Below are 26,526 nucleotides of genomic sequence, written 5' to 3' on the forward strand. Positions count from 1 at the left end.
CCCAAATGACGAACACACAATATCACCAACAGTGATTGAACACACCTGGCTCACTTTTATAGAGCCTCACACCTGAATTATAATTACGTGCACTAAACCAAAGAAAGTAAAGTGCACTACCACTCACCGCCACCGGGGCAACTTAGAATGAACGACACCACGTGTAATAATTCTAATGGCCACCGGGGGCAATCACATCACTTTGGCACCTAGCCAAAGGAAAAAAAAATTCACTTATCCATTTAAACTGTCAGATCCACGCTGGATCATGACAAAATGGTCCTGTAAATGATTAATAGCTGCTGGGTAAAAAAATGAATTTTATTTGGACAGCACACGGATGACAAGGGAGAAAAAAATCATTGTACTATTCTGGATCAGAATGGGATGTTTTGTTTTTTTTTTTTTTTTTTTTTGCAGTTATATTATACGCTAGTGTGAGCGAACCCTCACAATGAGACTTTATTCATAACTCAGCCTGACAGTGGCAGTGCAGTTTGCAGTCAGAGGGCCATGCTGTTCTAACCACTTATTAGCACTCATGTGACGCGATCGTGGGTTGCCAAAACTGCCAGAAGTCTGCCGAAGACCACCGTGTCCTTTATGACCGTAATCCTGTGAGCGCCAGCTTCCAGCGCGTGTTACTAGGAGGCTGTGATATGGGCTATATGAAGAAATACTGTGATATGGCTGTATATAGCACAAGTGTTCAGATGGTTGAAGGTTCGAGTCCTTTGAGGAGACTAACAAATGCAGTGAAAAGAGATTAAAAAAAAGCTCAATCGCAAGATGAAAATGTTATGCGTTTCGGAAAATTTTCAACAAGCACACATTCTTTTTGTTAATTTCCAAACTTTTTTTTCAACACTTAAAAAAACACACAAGTTTGGTATTGACATAATCCTACTGACGTGAAGAAACCTATTTCTAGGTCATTTTTACTGCGCAATGAACGCTGTAAAAGCAAAACCCAGGAAACTAATGCCAAATGGAGTCATTCTAAAGTACAACTCGGACCGTAAAAAAAAAAAAGCCTGCTCACGGCTAAGTGGGTGGAAATCTAAAAATATTATGACTTTTGTAACAAGGAAAAAAACAAAACTAACGTGCAAAAATAAAAAATCGGCCCATCCTTAGGGGGCGATAAAGGTGGAAAAGGTTCTGAGATGATTTATTTACATGACAAATACCTGGCATTTTAACAGGGTTATGTATCATATGCATCTGTAGCAGCTACTTATAATGATAGCTTTGATTTTTATACGTGGACGACCACTTCTGATATTTTTTAGCATTAAAGGGGTTGTCCGGTCCAAATCGATAAGTTTTGTAGTCACTTGTGAGTCCCATCGGCACCTCACCAATTTTTAAGCTTGGACTGAAGGATACGTATACGTAATACATGCTCCCTGCCAGTGGGCGTGGTCTCACTAGCCATATACTTGTATAGAGTGAGCCCGTGCCCTCTAGTCCAACACGCCCACTGGACAGCTGTGTCACTAGTCGGGGAGGCGGCCTCTCTCTATACAAGTGTATGGAGCGAGTTCGCGCCCACTATCTGTGAGTATGTAGAATTCATGCATACCGTTCGGTCATGACTCAGAAACAATTGAATCCCCTCCAGAGCACAGTGCGTGCGCTGCGGGGATTCATAAGTCTGCAGTCACACAGAATGACTGCAGACTTATCGGTTTGGACCAGACGACCCCTTTAATGGATCGTTTCCAGCAGAGAGCACCCTCTCCTGCTGTAACTGTTGACTTAATTACTTAGAAAATGCATTTTTATACTTGTTTTTTCCTTCTTAGATCCTAAAGCAGAAACCAGGCTGTACATCACCGTAAATGATTTTGAGTTCCATATTTACAATCGCTCTCATTTGTACGGACACCTCCAGGAAGTTTTTGGCTTAGACCCAACTATATTTCCTCCCAGGAAGGATGATGACAAAGTTCGAGAGAATGGGAAACAAAAAGCACAATCTGTACTTGAAAGGTATTTTGGTTTGTAAAGAGAAATTGTAAAATGCTGGAGATCAGCTGATTGATTTAATGCAAATTGAATGCCTGTAGACTCTACACGTAAGGTCCTCAGTAACATGGAGTGGGCAGTATACATTCAGTGACACGACACAGTATAGGCAGTATAGCTTCATTCTTTCCTATTGAGGAGAAGTAATGTAGTTATCCCACAACATGGCCATATGATCCCCCCACCTACCCCGGTTGTTTGATCCTTCCTTTCTTGTAGAAAAACATTGCAATTGCTCAACAGTTATAAATACAGTACTTTTTACTTTTCCCTGGAAAAAGAGCTATAAATGGCTGCAGTCTCAAAAATATTTTTATATGGAGCAAATAATTGTATAAAAGGCAAATTAAATGATTTGTGCAGACGCATATATAATTAATAGCTTTACATAGGACTTTTTGGGTTAAATACTTTGACCCTCTTTAACAAAAACTTCCCAAGAACATGAGAGGGGTGCTGTCCGTGGTTTTGATGAGTAGCACTTGCACAAATGCCATTCTGAAGGGCTGTGCACGTGTCCGAGTGATCCGAAGGAAAATTCGGGGACATGTCATAATTTCATCTGGGTGTCGGATCAAAATCAGCAATGCAAGTCTAAGACTTCGTGGAAAACATCGGACGTCACTCAGCATAATTGGACCAGTTTTCTCGGATGGAGAGGAAACCAGTTTTGCCCACCAGCAAAAGGCTAATTCCTAGAGACTAACCGATGTATCTTTTAGGATATGTAGATGATCTCCAAAGTGACGAATATGGAAAGCTGCCATCTGCCAGACTCCTGTGTATTAGCAGAAAACTGATTGCCATACTTTGGTTATCAGAAAATCCACCTACACGCAGAGAATTCATTACTAGGGTCAATAATATTATTATTATTATGGAGAAAGGTGCATATAGTAAGAGGGTAGATCTCTTCAATATAATAAAATATTGAGGCATGATTAAATGCTTCAGCGTCATTTGAACTATTAAGAGATCTTGTTTGCTCTGTTGATGGATGATTTATTATAAAGATCCCTTATGTCAGTGTATATCCATGGTTGTTAGACACATGTAATGGTTTTGCTATTGTTCCACTGTGTCTGCACGAGTCCTTAGGTGTTTTTTCTTATTTCTAAGAAATATCAATTTCTACCTATTCTGGGATGATGTCCTGCCACATTATCTTATACAGTCATATAATGCCTGTCCAAAAAAATATAGATTTAGAGGAAAATTAGTAAGGCTTTTTACTTATCTTCTTGGATTGTTTGAAAAAAAATTAATATCTCTATAGTCCATTGTTCTCGTATCTTTCACTACCAATGTTCTATTTGTTCTTTTTTTTTTACTTTTTTAAGTGGCAAAATAGAATCCCCAGATCCGTCCTCATCTTGGAGGTCTCTCATACCAGTGATTAAAGTGAATATCAGCACAGTAAGTATAGCAAAGCTAGGCAAAGAAATTGTAATTTGCATCAAGATATTACTGTACAATAGCAAACCTCGCAAAGCTTTTATCTGCAATTCCTAAAAGCTGACATACACCAACATAAACCATGTATGAGATCAAGACAAATAGCAATGTGTAAGGCAAGATGACAACTCAGAATAATATCTGTGATTAGGGTTTTCAAAACCACATCGGCTTCCACACATACAGTGAGGAAAATAAGTATTTGATACACTGCCGATTTTGCAAGTTTCCCCACCTACAAAGAATGGAGAGGTCTGTAGTTTTATCATCCAGATGATCATTGACGAACTTGAAACAAGCCTGGACATGTGCTGGCGTGAGCGGGGGACTTTGTGTGAGATGCAGGATTTTATTTCATGATGGCGTAGTGTGTTACTAAAGGAAATGTTTTGAGACTGGTCCCAGCTCTCTTCAGGTCATTGACCAGGTCCTCCCCTGTAGTTCTGTGCTGATTCCTGACTTTTCTCAGAATCCTCCTTAGCCCACGAGGTGAGATCTAGCATGGAGCCCCAGACCGAGGAATATTGATATTCATCTTGTGTTTCCTACATTTTCTAATAAATGTGCCAGCAGTTGTTGCCTCCTCATCAAGCTGCTTGTCTATTGTCCTGTAGCCCATCCCAGTCTTGTGCAGGTCTACAATTTTGTTCCTGGTGTCCTTAGACAGCTCTTTGGTTTTGCCCATGGTGAAGAGGTTGGAGTGTGATTTATTGAGTGTGTGGACAGGTGTGTTTTATACAGGTAATGAGTTCAAACAGGTACAATTAATATAGGTAATGAGAGCAGAGTAGGAGGTCTTCTTAAAGAAAAACTAACAGGTCTGTGAGAGCCAGAATTCTTTCTGGTTGGCAATAAAATGCAATTTAATGATTTAAAAATCATACAATGTGATTCTATGGATTTTTTTTTTAAGAATCCGTCTCTCTCACAATTCAAGTGTTCCTGCGATAAAAAGACACACACACAAACATATATACACATACACACTGTATTTCTTTAGTCTGCCTAGAGTATTATTTATTTATTTTTTTGTATTTTACACTCAGACAAATTTTGAAGGTATGTAATGTCCTACAGTACAATACAATAATATGGCACCACAGCTTACAGGGGTATTCTGGAAATAAGAAAGGGCCAAATGCTGAGACCCTCACCAATTGCCAGAAAGGGTCACTTTTTGTCCACTGATTAAATGGAGCAGAAGTGCACAAGCTTTACCAGTATTTCTCTATGGAGAAGTGGACAAGCGATAGCTAAGTAACATTGCTCTATTCAGACAGGGGGACAAAAGTTCCTCATTCTCATGATGAGTGGGGTTCCTGCCAGTCTATAAATTACCACCAGCATAGCACAGTGAAAAACTTTCTATATTCCTGAATCCATTAAGGCAGAAATGAAAGATGGCAGAAATGTGGGAAATAATGGTTTAGTTAGAGGTTACATGGATTAAATCCAGAAAAAGAACACAGAAAAGCCTTTTCTGCATAACTCCTCTTTCTGAGCTTTGGCAAGTTTTAAGTTAATTTATCAGTCAAAAGGTCTTCAAAGGTGTACAATAGAAATGCAATCCTTTTGATCGCAAGACTTGCAAAAGAATATTAAAAACTTGCCTTGTCTTTTTTACGTTATCATTAATATGTTGAGTCAGAATGCGTTGTTCAAAAATGGTAAAGATCTTTTCTTTTTTTGTTTGCTTTTGAAATGTATGATCATTTGTACCCCAAAAAAGTATTTTCTCTTCGTCTCATTGGGGGACACAGATACTGTGGGTGTATGCTTCTGCCGCTAGGAGGCTGACACTAAGTGAAAAAAAGAGGTTAGCTCCTCCTCCGTCGTATACACCCTCGCCACTATTGCGGGCGTAACTCAGTTTTTTGCTTAGTGTCCTTTGGAGGCACACACATCTGGATGTCTCCAGACTATTTTTTTTTTTTCTTCCCATGAAGATGAGACAGGGGCGACGGATCCTATTGAAAGGGTCCAATCTCCCCAAACCATCAACGGGCGAGCACGCGTTGAGTATTGTCTCCACGTATCCTTTCCCGCACCGTGGGACATATCTGGGTCTTTTCCCCAGACTTCTATTTTTCTTTTTTATTTTATGAAGATAAGACAGGGGCAACGCATCCTATTGAAAGGATCCGATTTCCCCAAACCATCAACGGGCGAGCACGTGCAAGTATCCCTCCACGTATCCTCTCCCGCGACGTGGGACATAATGCCGGACTTAGCCCTGTTCACCCTAGGTATTGAAACCATGGGCTTGCACAGAGGCACAAGATTAGTCTGTGCGGCCCTCACTGCTCCACCAACACTAGACGGCGGTGCTGCATGGCGGCGGACGGTTCCTCTCCTTGCCCCTGCAGGGGGGACGGAGCTAGGATGCCTGCACCGTCCAGAAAATTACCCCATCCCCTCTACCTGGTGCGCTGGATCTGTAGCGGAGGTTATCGCAGGTATGGAGGACTGGGGAGGGCCCTGCGGCAGCGTTCTGGGAGCTCCATTGAGAAAGCTCCAGGCGGAAGGTTGTGCTCTCCTGGGCCACAACATTTCCTTTCCTCCCTCCTACCCCCCCATGCGGGGGCCGCCAGTGCGGATGTTGGTCCATGGAGGGGCTCAGAGAAGGGCCAGCAGGATCGCCATGGTTGCGGGGCCGCCAGCGGGCGGGCAAACTTTAGCCCGCGGCTTCAACCTTGACTAGGCCGCGGGTGGAAGTCCCACCCCCAGCGTGATGTCATTTCCGGCGCCGCCCCCCGTGGCTAGGGCGAACGCGAACAAATTGAGCCTCCGGTCTCATTACAGGGTAGGCCGCGACCGGGAGAGGACGTCTCTGCCTACTCAAGGGAAAGCAGCGCAGGAGAGCGCAGCGCAGCGGCAGCAGCACGTGGACACAGGATGAGGGTAAGTGCGACCTCGACCCAGTAGCCGCGCTACGTGCGATAAAAGGGGGTTTGTTTCCTCCTCCCTTCCCTCAACCCTCTTATAGAAAACAGAGGGGGTTATTGAGCCTGGCAGCAATATGACCGGAAAAGGGAAATCGCATGCATTTCCCGTGGGGCCAGTTTTCCACAAGCACAGAGTAAAAAATTTATGTGAAACCTGTGACTCCGAACGCGCTCAGGAGCCCTCCCCTGCGATCGAACCCACAATGCTGGTGTGGGCAGACCGCAGAGGACAAGGCTCGGGATTCCCGCTGTGCAGCGCCCGGAACCCGACGCCTAACAGAACCTCAGTGTCCGTCCTCCACTGCGACTGCGACCAATGTGCCAAGCCCCCCAGAGTGGGCCCTATCACTGTCTCAGTACATGCAATTGAGTCCCTTCAGGCCTCAGGTGGGGGCAGGGACAGTGGCTCGCCGGCCTTAGAGGGGATCTCCACCTCACAAGAGCCTCCGGCCTGCAGGGGCCGCTCTCACTCCAGGCAGACCCGAGGGAAACGAATCCACACGGTGTCGCCCAGTCCATCCGGTGCCTTGGCATCCGTAGGTTCTGCTTCTCACTCCCCGTCACCAGTGGTTGATAGCGAGCAGACCTCAGATTGCGACTCAGACGAGCCCCTTGACCGGGATTCTCCAGCGTCACTCGAAACAAGGTATCCGTTTGCTCTGAACCTCCGTAAAAAATAGATGGAATCCCCGATGGTGGATCCTCCGGTTTCGCACCTAACCACTAAGACCATGCTATCCGTCCCTAGTGTTTCCTCAATTAAGGATCCCACGGATCGCCTTATAGAGAGCTTAGCTCGCTCAGTATATGAGGCGTCAGGGTCAGCGCTCGCTCCCTCATTCACAGCAACTTGGGTAGCCAAGGCTATGATATCATGGTCTGAAACATGAAACAAGGTCGCGCAGGAGCAGGATCTACCTGCAGAGATTTCGGAGGTCGCAGGTCAGATGGCGATGGCCGCAGGTCAGATGGCGATGGCCGGAGACTATGTAATCAATGTGTCTTTGGATGCAGACAATTGCTCAGCACTTGCTGCCCCTATTGCAATTTCTATCAGAAAAGCCCTATGGTGAAGGACATGGCGAGCCGATTCTACTTCTAAGAAGTCCTTGACTTCCCTGCCTTATCAGTGCCGCCACCTATTTGGGGAGAAGTTGGATCAACTTATCTCTGACTCCACAGGAGGAAAGAGCGGGTTTCTCCCTCAACAAAAGGTCAAAACGCTGTTTCGTCACCCGTTTTCAGGCACATTTCGGGCCTTTCGCAACCCCGGGTGGACTACAGCGGCCAATTCCGCCGCCTCAGGCCGCCCCAACCAGGATAGGGAGCGGTAGGTCTCATATAGAGCCAACCCATTGGGGAGAATGCATACTCAGCAGCCCAGATCGAGGGGATCCAGATCCCAAAGATCGTCGGCCAAATGACTCGAGGCCTTTACCAGACGACACCGGCAAGGTGGGCGGCCGCCTTCTCTGGTTTCACCACGTCTGGGTCAATGTCACTCACGACGCATGGGGAAAGGAATTGGTGGCCTCAGGTTACAAAATAGAATTTGTCAGATATCCTCCAAGACTGTTTTTTTTTTCCCAGCTTCCCAGGGTGGATATCCTGGCAACGGAGTCATTGTTCCAGTGCCGGAACATGAAAGAGCTCAGGGGTTCTATTCCAACCTTTTTGCGGTTCCCAAAAAGGACGGGTCTGTCAGGCCTGTTTTTAACCTGAAGCTTCTGAACAAATTCATCAGGATCAGACATTTCCGGATGGAGTCTCTCCGTTCAGTCATATCGGCCATGAAGCAGTGAGAATACTTGGCCTCAATAGGCATCCAGGACGCATATCTGCACATTCCCATTTTTCCTCCTCATCAGAGGTTCCTACGCTTCACCATCGGCGATCAACATTTCGTAGCGCTACCCTTCGGGCTAGCCACAGTTCCCAGAGGATTCACAAGGGTTATGGTAATTGTCATGGCCACACTGCATTCTCGAGGCATAGTCGTCTTGCCTTATCTGGACGACCTCTTGGTCAAGGGCCCGTCAATACGGGCATGCGAGGAAAAGCTCAACATCACGCTAGATACTCTTGCCCGCTTAGGATGGTTAACAATGCAAAGAAGTCATCCCTTGTGCCAGCTCAGAGGATCTCCTTCCCAGGAATGATCTTCGACACTTGCCAAGAGTTGGTAATTCTCCCTCAGGAAAAGGCGCTAGCTCTCCGGCAGGGAGTCCAGACACTTCGCCAACCAGTCCGTCATACCATCCGATCCGGGATGAGGATTCTAGGGGAAATGGTGGCAGCAATGGAAGCGATACCTCTCGCCCAGTTCCACCTTCGCCCCCTGCAGCACGCCCCCTTGTCAGCGTGGGACAAGAATCCTTTCACGCTCGGTCGGCGGTGCCGACTGTCCTCTCAAGTCAGGCAGTCGCTCGGATGGTGGATAGTCAGTTCCTCTCTGACCCAGGGGAAACCTTTCCCCTCAGATCATTGGCTGGTAATGACAACCGACGCCAGTCGCCTCGGTGGGTGAGCGGTGTTTCGCCACCACACAACCCAGGAACGGTGGGAGCCACAGGAGGCACGCCTCCCAATCAACTTATTGGATATACGAGCTGTTCGGCTGGCTCTGCAGAAGTCTCATCACTTTCTAGCAGGCCGCCCGTCCGGATTCAATCGGACAACGCCACGGCGGTGGCTTACGTAAATCATCAAGGGGGCACCCGCAACAGAGCAACCATTTGTGAAGCGGGGCACGTTCTTCAGTGGGCCGAAGCAAACCACTCGGTGATTTCGGCTGTCCACATTCCGGGGCGTGGAAGATTGGACTGCAGACTTTCTCAGCCGGCAGGGTCTTGCATCCGGAGAGTGTTCTCTACATCCCGAAGTTTTTCAGCAGATTTGTCAACTGTGGGGAGCTCCGGATGTGGACCTGATGGCTTCCAGAGTGAATGCCGCCCGCATATGTCGCTTGGGCCAGGGACGTGCAGGCATTCGCGGTGGATGCGTTGGTTCTGCCATGGAACCAGTTTCGCCTCCCATATCTATTTCCCCCACTGCCACTACTTCCGAGAGTCATCAAAAAGGTTAAGACGGACTGGGTGCCGGCGATTCTGCTGGCCCCAGACTGGCTCCGTCGAGCGTGGGACGCAGATCTAATGCAGCTGCTCGCCGACGTTCCTTGGCGCCTGGCAGAGCGCCCAGATCTACTGTCTCAAGGCCCTATTTGCCACCCGAACTCAGGGACCCTGTGTTTGATGGCATGGCCGTTGAATCTTGGATTCTAACCCAGGCAGGGTTCGGGAGCTAGATGGTCGCTACAATGCGCCCGGAAGTCTGCTTCAGCACGAATTTACCACCACACCTGGAAGGTGTTCTTTGCTTGGGATCGAGGCTGCGGTGTTTCTCCGCTGAGATTCTCGATCCCCAGCGTCTTGGCTTTTCTCCAGTTGGGCTTAGAGAGCCCGGATAGCTCAGTCAATAGAGTATTAGATTCGGGCTTTGTCCCAAGTTCCCTCAGGAGACAGATATTGGACTTATCCGTTCGGTTCCAGCGCAGAATTGCTACCAATTTGCAGGTGAAGACTTTTTCATTCAGGGAGTCTCCCACTACCTCCCTATAAGGCGCCTATTGACGCCTGGGACCTTAACATGGTCCTAAGTGTTCTGCAGGAAGCTCCATTTGAACCGCTTCAGGATATCTCTTTGAGGGACCTTTCCTGGTAGGTGGTGTTCCTAGTGGCCATCACTTCAATCAGGCGGGCTTCAGAGCTGGCAGCCCTGTCCTATCGAGCTCTGTTCCTCACTTTTCATAAGGATAGGGTGGTCCTCAGACCAGCCCCTTCTTTTCTGCCAAAAGTCGTGTCCTCTTTTCACATTAATGAAGATGTTGCTTTGCCTTCATTTTGTCCAGCACCGGTGCACCGTGTGTAAAAGGCTCTTCACACGTTAGACCTGGTAAGAGCTCTCCGGAGGTACGTGTCGCGGACAGCACCCTTTCGTCGGACGGGCACGCTGTTCGTGCTCCCCGAAGGGCGCAGGAAGGGACTCGCTGCCTCAAAATCGACCATAGCCAGATGGATTTGTTTGACTATTCAGGAGTCCTACCGCATTAGAGGCACACCGATTCCAGCAGGGATCAGAGCGCATTCTACCCGGGCAGTGGGCGCCTCTTGGGCGCTTCAGCACCAGGCTTCGATGGAATAGGTTTGCAAGGCAGCAACCTTGTCCAACCTGCACACATTTGCCAAACATTATAATATCCATGCTCAGGCCTCGGCAGATGCGAGCCTCTGTAGAAGGATTCTCCAAGCAGCGGTGGCGTACCTGTTAAACAAGAGGTGCATGTAGCTTGGATCTGTGAGTCAATCTCCCACCCAGGGACTGCTTTAGGACGTCCCACAGTATCTGTGTCCCCCAATGAGACGAAGGAGAAACATGGATTTTTGTGAGAACTCACCGTAAAATCCTTTTCTCCGAGATGCTCATTGGGGGACACAGCACCCACCCTATTAGCCAGTTGGCTCTGTTTTTGTTTAGTTAATTCGCATTTATTTATGTGATATAAGGGTGGTCCTTTTCTGGACATGTTGTACCTGTATTAAGGCTGATTTTGTTGTCCTCCTGCTGCTTTGGCACCAAACTGATTTCCGCCTGCAATAGAGGCGAGGGTGTATACGACGGAGGAGGAGCTAACCTCCTTTTTTCACTTAGTGTCAGCCTGCTAGCGGCAGAAGCATACACCCACAGTATCTGTGTCCCCCAATGAGCGTCTCGGAGAATAGGATTTTACAGTGAGTTCTCACAAAAATCCATGTTTCTCTATTTTACAATACATTTCATGGGAAATTAAATGGCATCCATTAAAAAATACCACTGTTCCCACAAAAAACAAAAAAACAAGAAGACCGTATATGGCTGTGGCTACAGAAAAAATAAATCATGTCTATTGGAACAAGGCAATGAAAAACAAAAGTGAAAAATGTCTTCATTGTCTCAGCATTTTCTGGCTTAAAACAACCACGCTAAGCATAATTTTAGTTTTATTCTTCACACAATCGTTAATTGTGGTGTTGATCTTATTTTAAGCCTACGGTATTTGTTTCATTTTGCTAATACATTTAAGACATTTGCAGCAAGTTGGAAAACACCGTCTTCTATTCATCAAATTAATAATAATATATCGTTGACTTTAGGGGCGGTTGGCTTTTGGAAACCATTATCAGCCTCAAACCGTGTGTGTAAATTTTGATGATGCATTCCTCACTTATACAACTAAGCCTCCATCAAGTCACCTGGACCAGTTCATGCACATCTTGAAAGGCAAATTGGAGAATGTAAGGGTGATGCTAGTACCCAGTCCAAGATACGTCGGGCTTCAGAATGATGAGTAAGTGTCTTTTCCTGCATTTACTATTCTTAATGGGAATATGTCAGCAGGTTTTCATCATTTAATATGGGGGCAGCATGAGGTAGGGGCTGAGACACTGATTTCAGAGATGTCACTTACTAGGCTGTGTGCTGTTTTATCATCAGATTATCACTACAGGACTAGCTGTCTCATGCCTCCTGGTCCAGCCACACCCTCAGCATTGATTACCAGCTTACTATCAATATACATGGTGCACAGAAAGCTGTGTGTGGTTGGAGTTAGCTGTCATGAGCTCTGCTACATACAGCATCTAAAAACTTTGATTGTATCACAACTGCGGCACCCAGTAAACTAATTGATACATCTCTGGAATCGGGGTCTGTTTCTCTATGTTGTGCTCAGATGAGGTAACAAAAACCCAGTGTCCGATTCCCTTTAAGAACCTTTATAACACTTTATTTCTTAAAAGTCTAAGTTTCTACTCGGGGTGTGCTTTAATCATTTGTGCAAGGCGACAAAAAGCGTGCCTAATGCATTCCTAGAAGAGCACGCGTAGCCTAGTGAAATCCATTTTAAAAATAGTCTTGCTGTCAGTCACGATCATTTTGCCTTTTAATTTTATAATGAGCTTGGTCGTCCCTCACTGCTTAAGAAACCTGGAACATATAAAAAAAAAGATAAATAATTCTGAAATTTAGGGCACGTACTAAGTAGGTCTTTACAGGGCTCTGGAGAAAATAGGAGTCAACTTGTAATATTCCTCATTCTTCCAGATGCCCGGACCTCACAATGTAATGTAACTAGTAAGCCAACAACTAAGTGACAACCAAGATCACTCAATAATTCTATAACATATTAGGATATTCATGATAAACATCATAACCTTCTCAAAAAATAAATATACCAGAGAGTCCAGAAAAACAAAGACTCAAATGATTTTATTTGGTAGTACAAAAAAAGAGAACAGAACAAATGGACATAATAGAATACCATTAAAAATTAAAAATATAACAAGGAGATAGATGCATGATAAACACATTGGTCACATTAACAGAGTAATCATATGAATATAATACCAAAAGAAAATAATAATAAAGTGCATAGCGTAAACAAGCTAAAACTAGCCAGTTAAAATACTTAAGAAATATGACTAAATCATAGATACCCATAATAAAGTGGCTCAGTGTGCCTCCAGCTCCCTCCAACGTACGTTTCGCCTACTGTGGCTTTTTCAAAGAGTCCGTGAAAAAGCCACGGTAGGCGAAACATACGTTGGAGGGAGCTGGAGGCACACTGAGGCACTTTATTACAGGTATCTTTGATTTAGTCATATTTCTTAAGTATTTTAACTGGCTAGTTTTAGCTTGTTTACGCTATGCACTTTATTATTATTTTCTTTTGGTATTCTATTCATATGATTACTCTGTTAATGTGACCAATGTGTTTATCATGCATCTATCTCCTTGTTATATTTTTAATTTTTTATGGTATTCTATTATGTCCATTTGTTCTGTTCTCTTTTTTTGTACTACCAAATAAAATCATATGAGTCTTTGTATTTCTGGACTCTCTGGTATATTCATTTTTTGAGAAGGTTATAATGTAATGTAACTAGTATGGCGCATTTCTCTTACAAAGGCCAGAATGTGTATCTGTTCTTTCTGTGGTGTCTTAGAAACGGACAGGAACCTATTAACCTAATCTGATAAATAAAGGGGCATGTGGCTCATTGAAATTCTGTTATTTGGCAGATAGTCTCTTAACAGGTTTTCTTTCTGCGCTTCCTTTTCATTGGAAGTGGAGCCAACCCCCCTTTTTTTATAACACACACTTTTCTTTTGTTAAGATGATATCTTTATTTTAATAAATGTTTATTTTTCAGACTACCCAAGGCTTGTTGCCTCTTACTATGAAAACATATAGGAGTGATGTACACAAATAAAATAGGACTTTTTTATTAACACTATTTGCATAATTGCATCCTTTTTTATTTTGGATACTTTTCAATAACATAAAGAAAAAAAAAGATTGTCAATATGAACATAGCATTTAAATTAGGGCTAGAAAAATCAAGTACAATAGTTAACTGTTTTCTCACACAATTATACCACAGCCATCATTCTGTTCCATGAATGATTGCTATCTACCGGTCTGTTTCACTGAAACCTGAACTGCTTCCTCTTTTAAAGGGAATCACTTGCTGACCGCATATATGGGTATGCAGGTAGATCAATCAATACTTCTATAACTTCTGTCTGTTGGTTACATGGGGTATTTAAGTCGTATCTTATTACCGTAATTGCAGTTATATTAGACTGCAACACTGTCTGTTATGGAAAGATGCCTATTGGCTAATAGAACTGCAACCGATTCCGCCCCTAGAAATAGCTGGTAATAATGTCAAAATGCTCTTTGGAACTAGTTTACCGTGACTTAAAGAGGTTGTCCATTACTTTTTCATTGATGCCGTATCCATAGGATAGGTCATCAAGTCTGATCGGCCAAGGTCCAACACCCTGCACCCCCGCCGATCACCTGCTACCGGTGTCTGCGGCGGTCACAATTACTCTCTTGAGGAGCTGCTCCATCTTCTGATAGTCTCTGCAGCTTGGTACTGCACATCCACCTCCTATTGATTTGAAGAGGAGGCAAATGTTTAATACCCTGCGGCGGCCACTATCAGAAGACAGCTCCTCAAGTGAGTACTTCCAGACGGCGGCTTCAAATAACAGCTAACTGGCAGGAGTGCCAGGTGTCTGACCCCAGCCGATCAAACATTGATGACCTATCCTAAGGATGGGTCATCAATGAAAAAGAAATGGACAACCTCTTTAAGTCTGGGTAAGCCAGCGCTCTATATGAAGGCTTGTCAGTCCACACGTGGATCACTGACTGCCTTGTCAGCGTCTATCAGCATAGAGTAACTTAGAGTATGCATATGGTATTCTCTTTAATTCTGCTGATGCAATGTTGTTTATTTTGCTATTATCAACAATGTGATACAAGCTGCATTTTACCAATTCATTTTTGAAACACTGGATGATTTATAGTCTAATGATATGGTTATTGAGAGTAGGCTTACAGTGCGTTGCCTAACTATGCTGCCTGTCAATGTAATACATTCCACCTTAAAGGGGATCTATTTATGGGAACAACCCTCTTAAGTCGGGAAGGTGCCCTTCAATGTTTGGCAATTTCATAATACTTCAAGTGCTGGGGGTGTGACAGAGCACTGCATACCCATTTCATTTTTCCTTTCATCACCTGCCTCTTTAGCATGATGGATAACTTGCTGTCTCATTTCCTTTCCCGACATCACACAGACAGTGAGCTATCAATCAAAGTAGAGAGGCTGGTGCTAGGTGTGGAAATAACCTCAGGGGACTTAGGAAGTGGTCTTTAATACCTATAGTACTTAATGCCTAATTTGCATATGAATGAAAATGATAATTGCTCGGGAAACAGCAGGAGAAAGAAAACGTAAAGGTGTCCATGGATTTATATTTCAAAGATCTTCATTTGCATGTATGCTGTTTGATCTTACTGACAGATTCCCTTTAAATGTTTTAGTCTCTAAAATATGTTGTCTTAAATGGTGCTCAAAATATTATATCTAATTTTGGAGTTGATCTTTTTCTTTTTTTTTTCTTCTTTTTTTTCTTCTAAGGCCTCCAAGACTCATGGGAGAAGGATTTGTAGTCATGCAGTCTAATGATGTTGACATCTACTACTACATGGATGAGCCAGGTAATCTGCAGCAAGTGGATGGAAATAGCTAAAGTGATGAAGTCATTAGTACCATAGTTAATTCATTTTAGGGGTGGAATGTAATTTTTCTCTGTCAGATCCAATGTGTTCCACTCATATCTATGGTCAGCATCAACCTGATGTTTGTGGTCATACAGCATTTTTTTCCACTTGGTTCATCTCGACCTTTACTAATTTCGATGTGTTTGATGTCTGTTGTGTCACTTGGTCTTGTCGAGTCTACTAAAAATAGCGGACTTATAATTTTTCTTGTGAAACTTTTGTTGATCAGAGATGAAAAGGGCAAAACGAGATGAGAATAATGCTTGAAACCAACGTTGTGTATGCACTGCTCAAAAAAATAAAGGAAACGCTAAAATACCACATCCTAGATATCACTAAATGAAATATTCCAGTTGCAAATCTTTATTCATTACATAGTGGAATGCGTTGATAACCATAAAACATAAAAATAATGTCAATAAATATTAATATCTCTTGGAGGTTTGGATTTGGAATGATACTCAAAATCAAAGTGGAAAATCAAATTGCAAGCTGATCCAACTTCAGTAGAAATGCCTCAAAACAAGGAAATGATATTCAATAGTGTGTGGCCTCCACCTGCATGAATGACCTCCCTACAATGGCTGGGCATGGTCATGATGAAGGTGTGGATATTATCCTGAGGGATCTCCTCCCAGTCGTAGATTAAATCATCAGTCAACTCCTGGACAGTCTGTGGTTCGTGGCGTTGGTGGATGGAACGAGACATGATGTCCCAGATGTGTTCGATTGCATGCAGGTCTGGAGAACGGGCAGGCCAGTCCATAAAATCAATGCCTTCATCATGCAGGAAGGTGGACACACGTCAGCCACATAAGGCCTAGCGTTGTCATGCATCAGAAGGAACCCAGAGCCCAGTTCTCCTGCATGTGGTCTCACAGTGGGTCTGAGAATCTCATTCTGGTACCTATTGGCAGTTAGAGTACCTCTGGCTAGCACATGGAGGGCTGTGCGGCCCTCCAAAGAAATGCCTCCCCACAACATTACTCACCCACTGCCAAATTGGTCATGCTGGAGGATGTTGCAGGCAGTAGTGATGGGCGAACCTGCCGATGTTCGGGATCGGCAGGTTCGCCCCAGTTTTTTTGTAAAGTTTGAGTTCGGGGCCAGAGATGATGCGAGCTTGCGTCCGAACCCCGAACTTGAACTTTACAGATATGGGATGGGGCGGGGGGTGGCTGTAAAAAAAAAAAAAAAAAAAGCAGAAAATTAATAATAAACATTATAATTATACTTACCTGTCCAGCGAGGAGTCCTCCCGTCCCGCTGTCTCCCGGCCACATCTGCTTCCTGGGCCGCTCATTAACTTCCGGCGGTATTCACTTTACTCGGCAGTCTTCGTGCGGTGATTATGTACTCCGGAGCGGTGTCACTATTCCCAGCGTTCAGGAGATCGGCATCACCCCCACAAGTGATGTCACTGGTCTCTGTGGGGTATAGCAATACCGCTCTGCTGCCTGCTTACTACTATGCATCTATACAGACAACAAAGCGGACACTGCTCTCATCGTACCGGGCACAAGAGGAGACTGCACATGGGGGGAGACACTGCACAAGGGGAACTCTTCGGGACGCCCCTGAAACGAACGTCACTGATGATGTTTCGTTTCAGGGAGGGTGCAGTGACCATAGTCTCTGCCCCCCTGATTATGCTTTGTTTCAGTACCTCCAAGCATGCACTAGGGATACTCAAACGAATCATCATCAGATAGGAAGTAGAGAACAAAATACAAAAGCACTTAGATAGTTTAGTGGGGGAATGGTAGAGAATCTTTAAAACAAGTATATTGGAAAATAACTTAGATTATGGGACTAAATAGATAGGGAGTTAAGAGAAAAATGATTTTCATTAGGGCCACCCTTTAACCCCTTAACGACCAGGGGTATTTCAGTTTTTGAACTTCTGTTTTTTGCTCCCCTTGTTCCCAGAGTCATAACTTTTTTATTTTTCGGTTAATAGGGCCATTAGAAGGCTTGTTTTTTGCCGTACAAGTTGTACTTTTAAATGACATGATTGGTTTTAACATATATTGTACTGGAAAAGGGAAAAATAATTCCAAGTGCGGTGAAATTGCAAAAAAAGTGCAATTCCACAGTTTTTCGGCTTTTTTTTTTCTTTACCATGTTCACTAAATGCTTAAACTAACCTGCCATTTTGATTTTGATTCTCTAGGTCATTATGAGTTCACAGACACCAAATATACCTAGGTTCTTTTTATTTAAGTGTTGAAAAAAGTTTCCAAATTTGTTTTAAAAAAAAAGTGTAATTTTCTGAGAATTTTGGCGTCTCCATTTTTTGTCATCTGGGGCTGAGTGACGGCTTATTTTTTGCGCGGCGCTCCTACTTTTTTATTAATACAATTTTGGTGTAGATACGATCTTTTGATTGCTCGTTATTGCATTTTATTGCAATGTAGTGGAGAACAAAAAAAAGTAATTTTGGCGGTTTTAATTTTTTTCTCGTTACACCGTTTAGCGATCGGGTTAATTTTTTTTTTTATATATATTGATAGATCTGGCGATTCTTAAAGCGGTGATACCAAATATGTGTGTATTTGATTTTTTTATTGTTTTATTTTGAATGGTGGCGAAAGGGGGGTTATTTAAACATTAATATTTTTTTTTACATTTTTTGCAATATTTTAAAAACCTGTTTTTTTTTACTTTTTTACATGCTTCAATAGTTTTTATGGGAGACTAGAAGCTGCAGTACTCTGATCTCCTCTGCTACACACAGGGAATGCTCAGATCGTCTGTGTGTAGCAGAAACGCTCACTTGCTATGAGCGCCGACCACTGGGTAGCACTCATAGAAATCCGGCAATGACAACCATAGAGGTATGCTTCAGACCTCTGGTTGTCATGCCGACCGATTGATGACCTGTGAACATGTGTCGGGGTGACCGATGGGCGGGATTTACAAAGCCCTTCCGGTAAGCGCAAGTTAAATGCCGCTGTCAGAGATTGATAACAGCATTTAACTATTTAACAGCCATGGGTGGTTCGCGATTCCACCCGCGGCTGTTAGTTTCACATGTCAGCTGTATAGATCAGCTGACATGTGCCCGGAAAAGTGCGGGCTCAGCGGTGGAGCCCACACCAAACGGGGAGTCTGATGTGGGCGTAGTGTTACTCCCAATGTTGGAAAGGGGTTAAAGAGAGAAATAAAGCTCATTTTTTTACTTTTTGCAAAATTCATGAACTGCGGGTGCCATTTTCATAAATTTGCTGCAAAAAACGTCAGATATTACCAGGTTATTAAAAAAAGAAAAATGAACAAAATGATAATGTTGAATTGAACCATTAGTCTCTGTTAAGGATTGGAGACTAAGAAATAAGCTGTCAGTCTTTTCCTTTTAGTTTTTCATTGTTATTGACAGCATTTTTTGTTTTTCAAAGGCCTCGTTCCAGAAGATTCTGGAGAAAATGTTGAAGATGAAAACAATACAGAAGATGCAAAACTGCAAGACTTGCCACCCTGCTGGGGCTTAGACATTGTCTGCGGAAAGGGAACAGATTTCAACTATGGCCCATGGGCAGATAGGCAGAGGTAAAAACAATCCGCCATCACTTCTAGGTCAAACTTCACATGCGGTTTCATGTAGTTTTTGTGTTATGTGCATTAATGTGGATCACAGTAGAAAGTGGGACAATCTGACGAGCTCTGCAATGCAGAGGCTGAGTTTTTTTGCATATTCACTGGTGTGTTCGTCTATGTGTGTTTCTATAGAGTACCACTCTAGCAGCAAAACTACCAAAAATGTGTTTATTTACTGCAGCCTTTTTGTCAGTGTGTATCATGGAGCTGTGAGAATATCTACTGCACCCTGACAGCGCAATGTGAACTTAGCCTGGACCATAATCACTAAGACAGATTAGTCCTTTGGTGGTACCTGAGCAATGCTGCTCCATTCACATTCTATTGCATTGATGAGGCGGAGACATTTGAGACCCATACATGACTGTTTGCTCCAGCCTCATAGACATTGCATGGAGCATGTCTGACCGTTGCTGCAGAGTCTTCCCCAGTCACTCAGGGAGGAGAAATGTGAGGCTAAGGACCCTGAGGCTGGGTTCACACGTGGCGTTTTTTTCGCGTTTCCGCGGCTGTTTTAACCGCGCGATTTTGCTGCGAAAACGCGAAAAATAAGCATCCCATGCATTCCTATGGGATTCCGCAATGCTGTGCTAATGCTGCGGTTTTTACCGCGGCGGAATCGCTTCACGGTAAAAACCGCAGCATGCTCATTAATTTGCGGAATCGCGGCGATCCCGCACCCATAGGAATGCATTGTTCCGCTTATTTCCCGCATGTGGCTGTGCACAACATGCGGAAAGTAAGCAGAACATTTGTGGATGGTACCCACGGTCCGGAGGAGAGGAGACTGTCCTCCGGGCTTTGGGTACCATATCCCTGTAAAAAATAGAATTTAAAAATAAAAAATATTGTTATTCTCACCTTCCGACGTCCCGCGCAGCCTTTCCGCTTCTCTTCACGCTCCCGTTCCCAGTAGTCCTTTGCGAAAATGCCCGCGATGGCGTCCGATCTCGCGGGATCGCGAAGTCTCGCGGTCATTCGCGTGACGTCATCGTGAATTACCGCGAGACGTCGCGATCCCGCGAGAACTGACGTCATCGCGGGCATTTTCGCAAAGGATTACTGGGAACGGATCTTCGGGACGTCGGAGGGTAAGAATAACACTATTTTTTATTTTTTTTTTACATTTTATCTTTTACTACTGATGCTGCATAGGCGGCCTCAATAGTAAAAAGTTGGTCACACTCGTCAAACACTATGTTTGACGAGTGTGACCAACCTGTCAATCAGTTCTCCAAGCGATGCTACAGATCGCTTGGAAAAAGCTAGCATTCTGCAAGCTAAGTACGCTTGCAAAATGCTAGTTTTTCCGCGGGAAAATCGCGGGAATTTAAAATGCGATTTTCCCGCGGACTGGAATTCCGGAATTCTCGCGGTAATTTCCGCGAGAGTTCCGGTACGTGTGCACTTAGCCTCATTCTTGTGATACGTAAGACCCCTGACTTCAGACATCTATCACCCGTCCTGTAATAAATCAGTAATCAGTGTCTCCTTTTTCCTGCCAGGGAGTGCTTGTGGAAATTTTTTTTCCCACCAGATTATGAGGTCATGAAAGTTTCTGATATTCCAGAGCCTGGTAAACCAAGGCAGATACAGGCATTTGAATTAAGAATGAACATAATAGCAAATGCTACCATAGACTTGCTGTTTACAAAAAATAAAGTAAGTACCAATGTCTCATCGTATTTAGAATCCATCTAATCTTAAAGGTGTTGTCCAGTCCCTACCGATAAGTCTTCAGTCACTCTGTGTGACTGCAGACTTATGAATCTTCCCAGCGCACGCACTGTGCGCTGCAGGGATTCACCGGTTTCTGAGTTGTGATTGGAGGGTATGTATGAGTTATACATAGTCCTGGCCAGTGGGTGTGGCCTCGCTCTCCATACACTTGTATGGACCGAGGCCACACCCTCTAGTCGGCCATGCCCACTGACAAGGAGCCTCACTAGATGGGGGCATGGGGGATTTCTATGAATGACTGCAGAGTTATCGATTTGGACCGAACTACCACTTTAAGTGAACCTTTCCATTTGCACAAACATTTTCTGCTTCACTTAAAGATTAAACATCATTTTATTGCTTGTTTCATAAATCAGTACTATATATAGATATAAGAAATGTTGTAATATATCTTATGAGAGCAATCCGCTTATTTCTCTGCCAGGACTGATCACTCATTTTTAAAATATTCATTTCACTGGTAAAATTTGTATTCATTGAGTACTAAATGTTACATTACTGAGATAGGAAATGACAGCTGCTACTGATAAGATTCAGTGTAGCTGAGAGGGATAGTAGAAGGGAGAAGCTCTCCCTCTAGCTCCCTATCCTGCCCTCCTCCCCCTTCACCTCTACATAAAGGCCCCGTCTCACTAAACGATCTCGGTAGCGAGATCGCTGCTGAGTCACAACTTTTGTGACATAACAGCGATCTCACCAGCGAGATTGCTGTGTGTGACAGCGATCAGCGAGCGGCCCCCCTGCCGGTATCGCTGATCGCTGGAAGAAATCTCTGGACATTTCTTTGGTCGCTGGTCTCCCGCTGGCAAGCACGCATCGCTGCGTGTGACAGGCGGGAGACCAGCGATCAGGTGTAAAAAATAATTCAAAAAATAAAAAATATAGTTATTCTCACCTTCCGATGTCGCGTTCAGCCATCCTGCCTCTCTCCACGCTCCGGTCCCAGTGATCCTTTGCACGAATGACCGCGAGACTTTGTCATCCCGCGAGACTGTGACATCTCGCGGTCATTCTCGCAAAGGATCACTGGTACCGGAGCGTGGAGAGAGGCGGGATGGCTGAACGCGACATCGGAAGGTGAGAATAACTATATTTTTTATTTTGATTCTATTTTTTACAGGATGGCCAGCGATGCCGGGCGCTCGGCATCGCTGTGCTGATCGCTGGTGAAGCTGTCTGTGTGACAGCTCACCAGCGATCACATAGCGATTTACCAGCGATCCTGACACCTTGATATCGGTGTCGGGATCGCTGGTAAGTCGCTTAGTGTGACGGGGCCTTAAGAGATGACGGTTGCTACTGATAAAATTCCATGTACTAGGAAGGTGGTAATAGAAGGGAGGTGCTCTGTCTATAGTTCCCCATCTTGTCCTCTTCCTCCTTCCCTCTACATAGGAGATTACAATTTCTACTGATTACATTCCATATAATGGGAAGGGGGTAGTAGTAGGGAGGTGCTCTGCCTCTAGCTCCCCATCTTGTTCTCTTCCTCCTTCCTTCTACATAGGAGATTACAATTTCTACTGATTAGATTCCATGTAATGGGAAGGGGATAGTAGAAGGGAGGAACTCTGCCTCTAGCTCCCCATCTTGTCCTCTTCCTCCTTCCCTCTACATAAGAGATTACAATTTCTACTGATTATATTCCATGTAATGGGAAGGGGGTTTTAGAAGGGAGGTGCTCTGCCTCTTGCTCCCCATCTTGTCCTCTTCCTCCTTCCCTTTACATAGGAGACTACAATTTCTACTGATTGGATTCCATGTAATGGGAAGGGGGTAGTAGAAGGGAGGTGCTCCGCCTCTAGCTCCCCATCTTGTCCTTCTATCCCTTCCCCCTCTACATAGGAGATTACAATTTCTTCTGATTAGATTCCATGTAATGGGAAGGGGGTATTAGAAGGGAGGTGTTTTGCCTCTAGCTCCCCATCTTGTCCTCTTCCTCCTTCCTCTACATAGGATATGACAATTTCTACTGATTAGATTCCATGTAATGGTAAGGGGGTAGTAGAAAGGAGGCACACTGCCTCTAACTCCCCATCTTATCGTTCTATCCCTTCCCATCTACATAGGAGATTACAATTTCTACTGATTAGATTCCATGTAATGGTAAGGGGGTAGGATAAAGGAGGAGCTCTGCCTCCAGCTCCCCATCCTGTCCTCTTCCGCCTTCCCTCTACATAAGAGATTACAATTTCTAATGATTATATTCCATGTGATGGGAAGAGGGTAGTAGAAAGGAGGTGCTCTGCCTCTAGCTCCCCATCTTGTCCTCTTCCTCCTTCCCTCTACATAGGAAATTATAATTTCTACTGATTAGATTCCATGTAATGGTAGGGGTATAGTAGAAGGGAGGAGCTCTGCCTCTTGCTCCCCATCTTGTCCTTCTATCCCTTCTCCTCTACATAGGAGATTACAATTTCTACTGATAAGATTCTGAATAATGTAAAAATGTATCCTCAATGAATACAGACTTTACCAGTGAATTGATAATTTTGAGACTGAATCGGTCCTGATGAAGAAAGAAGCAGATTTCTCTGATGAGAGAAATATTGCATAGTTGTTTATTTTCTTGTATACAGGGTGGACCATTTATATGGATACACCTAAATAAAATGGGAATGGTTGGTGATATCAGCTTCCTGTTTGTGGCACATTAGTATATGGGACGGGGGAAACTTTTCAAGATGGGTGGTGACCATGGTGGCCATTTTGAAGTCGGTCATTTTGAATCTAACTTAATTTTTTCCAATGGGAAGATGGTCATGTGACACATCAAACTTATTGATAATTTCACAAGAAAAACAATGGTGTGCTTGGCTTTAACGTAACTTTATCTTTTCATGAGTTATTTACAAGTTTATGACCACTTATAAAATGTGTCATAAACTTGTAAATAAAAATAAAGTTAGATCCAAAATAGCCGACTTCAAAATGGCCACCATGGTCACCACCCAACTTGAAAGGTTTCCCCCCCTCCCTTATAATAATGTGCCACAAACAGGAAGCTGATATCACTAACCATTCCCATTTTATTTAGGTGTATCCATATACATGGCCCACCCTGTACTATAGATTTATGAAATAAAAATTAAACCAACAGTTACTCCTTAACCCTTCCATACCGGTCTACTGCTTCATGCTCGGTTTAGAATGGCGACCTGTTTGCACATTCATGCAGCCTAACACTCAAGATCTAACGTCATCTGAAGACTCACTCTGTACTTCTCATAAATAACGTGGTCAATGAAATATGTGCAAATATTTGTGGTTAATCTATTCTGGAAACTTTTTTCTTTTATCAGACATTGATTGTTTAGCCCTTAGTTTGGTTCAGAATTTCAGAATAAACTGTGTTCCAAATTATTATGCACAAAGAGTTTAGGAGTGATAAGGTTAGAATTTTTTTGTTTGTCATTTAAACTCATTGATGGTGATGTGTGTCAGGACTCTTTATATCACTGAAAGCAATTGCAGATACCTGTGCAAATTAGTTTGGCAGGTGTGTCCAAATAAAGTCAAGACTACTTAAGAAGGCTGTTCCACATTATTAAGCAGCCTACATTTTTTGCCAAAATGGGAAAGAAAAAGGATGTGTCGGCTGCTGAGAAGCAACAAATTGTGGAGTATCTAGGTCAAGGCATGGCTACCATCAACATTGCCAAGACACTTCATCGTGGTCATCGCACAATCAAAAAGTATGTAGCTGATTCCCAGCACACGTGTGCGTGCTGATAAGGAAAAATTGAGGACTCTTTCCAACAGGCAATTGCGTCAGGTTAAAAGAGCAGCTGCAAAAATGCCTTGTCATAGCAGCAGACAAGTTTTTGAAGCTGCTGGTGCCTCCAACGTCCCCCGAACAACAAGATGCAGGGTCCTTCAGAGGTTTGTAGCTGTGCGTAAGCCATCCTGTCGACCACCTCTATCCACTGCACACAAGCAGAAACGGCTCCAGTGGGCCAAACGATACATGAAGACTGACTTCCAAACTGTTTTGTTCACCGATGAGTGCCGTGCAACGCTCAGTGGTCCAGATGGATTGAGTGGAGGATGGCTGGTTGATGGACACCCCATGAAAACACGGCTAAGACGCCAACAAGGAGGAGGTGGAGTAATGTTTTGGGCTGGAATCATGGGGAGAGAGATTGTTGGCCCATTTGGGATCCCTGAAGGGGTAAAGATGAACTCCATAATCTATGTGGAGTTTCTAAAACAGCACTTCCTGCCATGGTTCAAGAGGAAGAACCGTGCTTTCCACAGCAAGATCATTTTCATGCATGATAATGCACCGTCTCATGCTGCAAATAACACACCTGCATCTCTGGCTGCTATGGGCATAAAAGAGGACAAACTTATGGTGTGGCCACCATCTTCCCCTGACCTCAACCCCATTGAGAACCTCTGGAGCATCATCAAAAGGAGTGTCTATGATGGCAGGAGGCAGTTCACATCTAAGCAACAGCTCTGGGAGGGTATTCTGTCCACATGCAAAACAATTGAAGCACAAACCATCCAAAAACTGACAAATTCAATGGACAAGAGAGTTCAGAAGCTTCTTTCGAACAAGGGGTCCTATGTGCAAATGTAACATCACCTAGAATAAAGTTTTGACTTGAAAACTGTTTGATTTCATTTTGTAATAAGCTGATAATGCTTATAATTTCACAATTGACCATTTTTTTGTTCAAAATAAAAATAAAAAGGTTGAAAACTCTGCTGTGCATAATAATTTGGAACATGCATTTTGAGTGTTTCTTATTTTTAAAAATATCCTGTTTTCATAGGCAGTTTGTTCAAAAACATTGCAATTATACTAGAATATTAGATGACTGGAAAATAACAATGACTGCAATTCATATAGGTAATTTAGAGAAAATATGAGGAAATATTATTTGCATAATAATTTGGAACACAGTGTATATTGGATTTTCAGACCTGAGGAAAGAAAGAACTGTGTCACATAACTAGTAGTTCTGAGTGTAACGTGCATTAGCTATTTTTCTCTTTATTTTTTTTACAGGAAACTAATGCTGTTCATGTGAATGTTTGGGCAGGATCTTACTTGGAAGTAAACATCCCCATGACAGTCACTGAGAGTGGTGAGACATTCTTTAATTTGGTGAAAAATGCAGACTTGTCAGAAGTTGCAGGACATTACACTAATCATTGTAGTCAGCGGAGACTACAAATCCATCTAGTTCTAGTCTGTATTTGCTTTTGAATGTTTGGTCATATTGTATTTACAGTAGATGTTTGTGTTTCCACCTCTCCCGTTCTGCTCTGAGATGAAATGCTTTGTCATATTAATGAGTCATGAGACATTAAACCTTACACCCACTGCATGCAGTAGGCAGAACTGCATATCCGTTTCTTGTGTCTGCACCTGAGCGCCATGCTATTTTTATTTAAAGTCACAGATCAGCTATTTATTGCTCATAGCAGCCATTTAGATCCTGGTTGACATTTACTACAAAGTACTAGAAAAATACTGCCAACGAATATTTAAAGAGTACTTTTAACCAGGTCAAAATTGACCAGTTTTGCTCTTATTTTATTCCCGCTGCTCCCCTGAGTGTACCATTTTGT

General features: G+C 43.7%; 1 protein-coding gene across 2 annotated transcripts in view; it reads left to right on the top strand.

Moving 5' to 3' along the window:
- BLTP1 (bridge-like lipid transfer protein family member 1) overlaps positions 1-26,526 on the top strand; it is a 451,393-nt gene that overhangs the window by 73,267 nt on the left and 351,600 nt on the right. For both annotated transcript variants that reach the window (XM_073572011.1, XM_073572012.1), the window contains exons 6-12: positions 1,809-1,995; positions 3,372-3,447; positions 11,621-11,814; positions 15,464-15,543; positions 19,005-19,155; positions 20,709-20,865; positions 25,961-26,039. In XM_073572011.1, the coding sequence (XP_073428112.1) occupies positions 1,809-1,995; positions 3,372-3,447; positions 11,621-11,814; positions 15,464-15,543; positions 19,005-19,155; positions 20,709-20,865; positions 25,961-26,039 (924 nt within the window). The remainder of the gene's footprint in view (positions 1-1,808; positions 1,996-3,371; positions 3,448-11,620; positions 11,815-15,463; positions 15,544-19,004; positions 19,156-20,708; positions 20,866-25,960; positions 26,040-26,526) is intronic.

The sequence above is a fragment of the Dendrobates tinctorius genome, unplaced genomic scaffold (assembly GCF_039654945.1).
Source record: "Dendrobates tinctorius isolate UK_male_01 unplaced genomic scaffold, ASM3965494v1 ptg000030l, whole genome shotgun sequence".
Classification (NCBI taxonomy): Eukaryota; Metazoa; Chordata; class Amphibia; order Anura; family Dendrobatidae; genus Dendrobates; species Dendrobates tinctorius.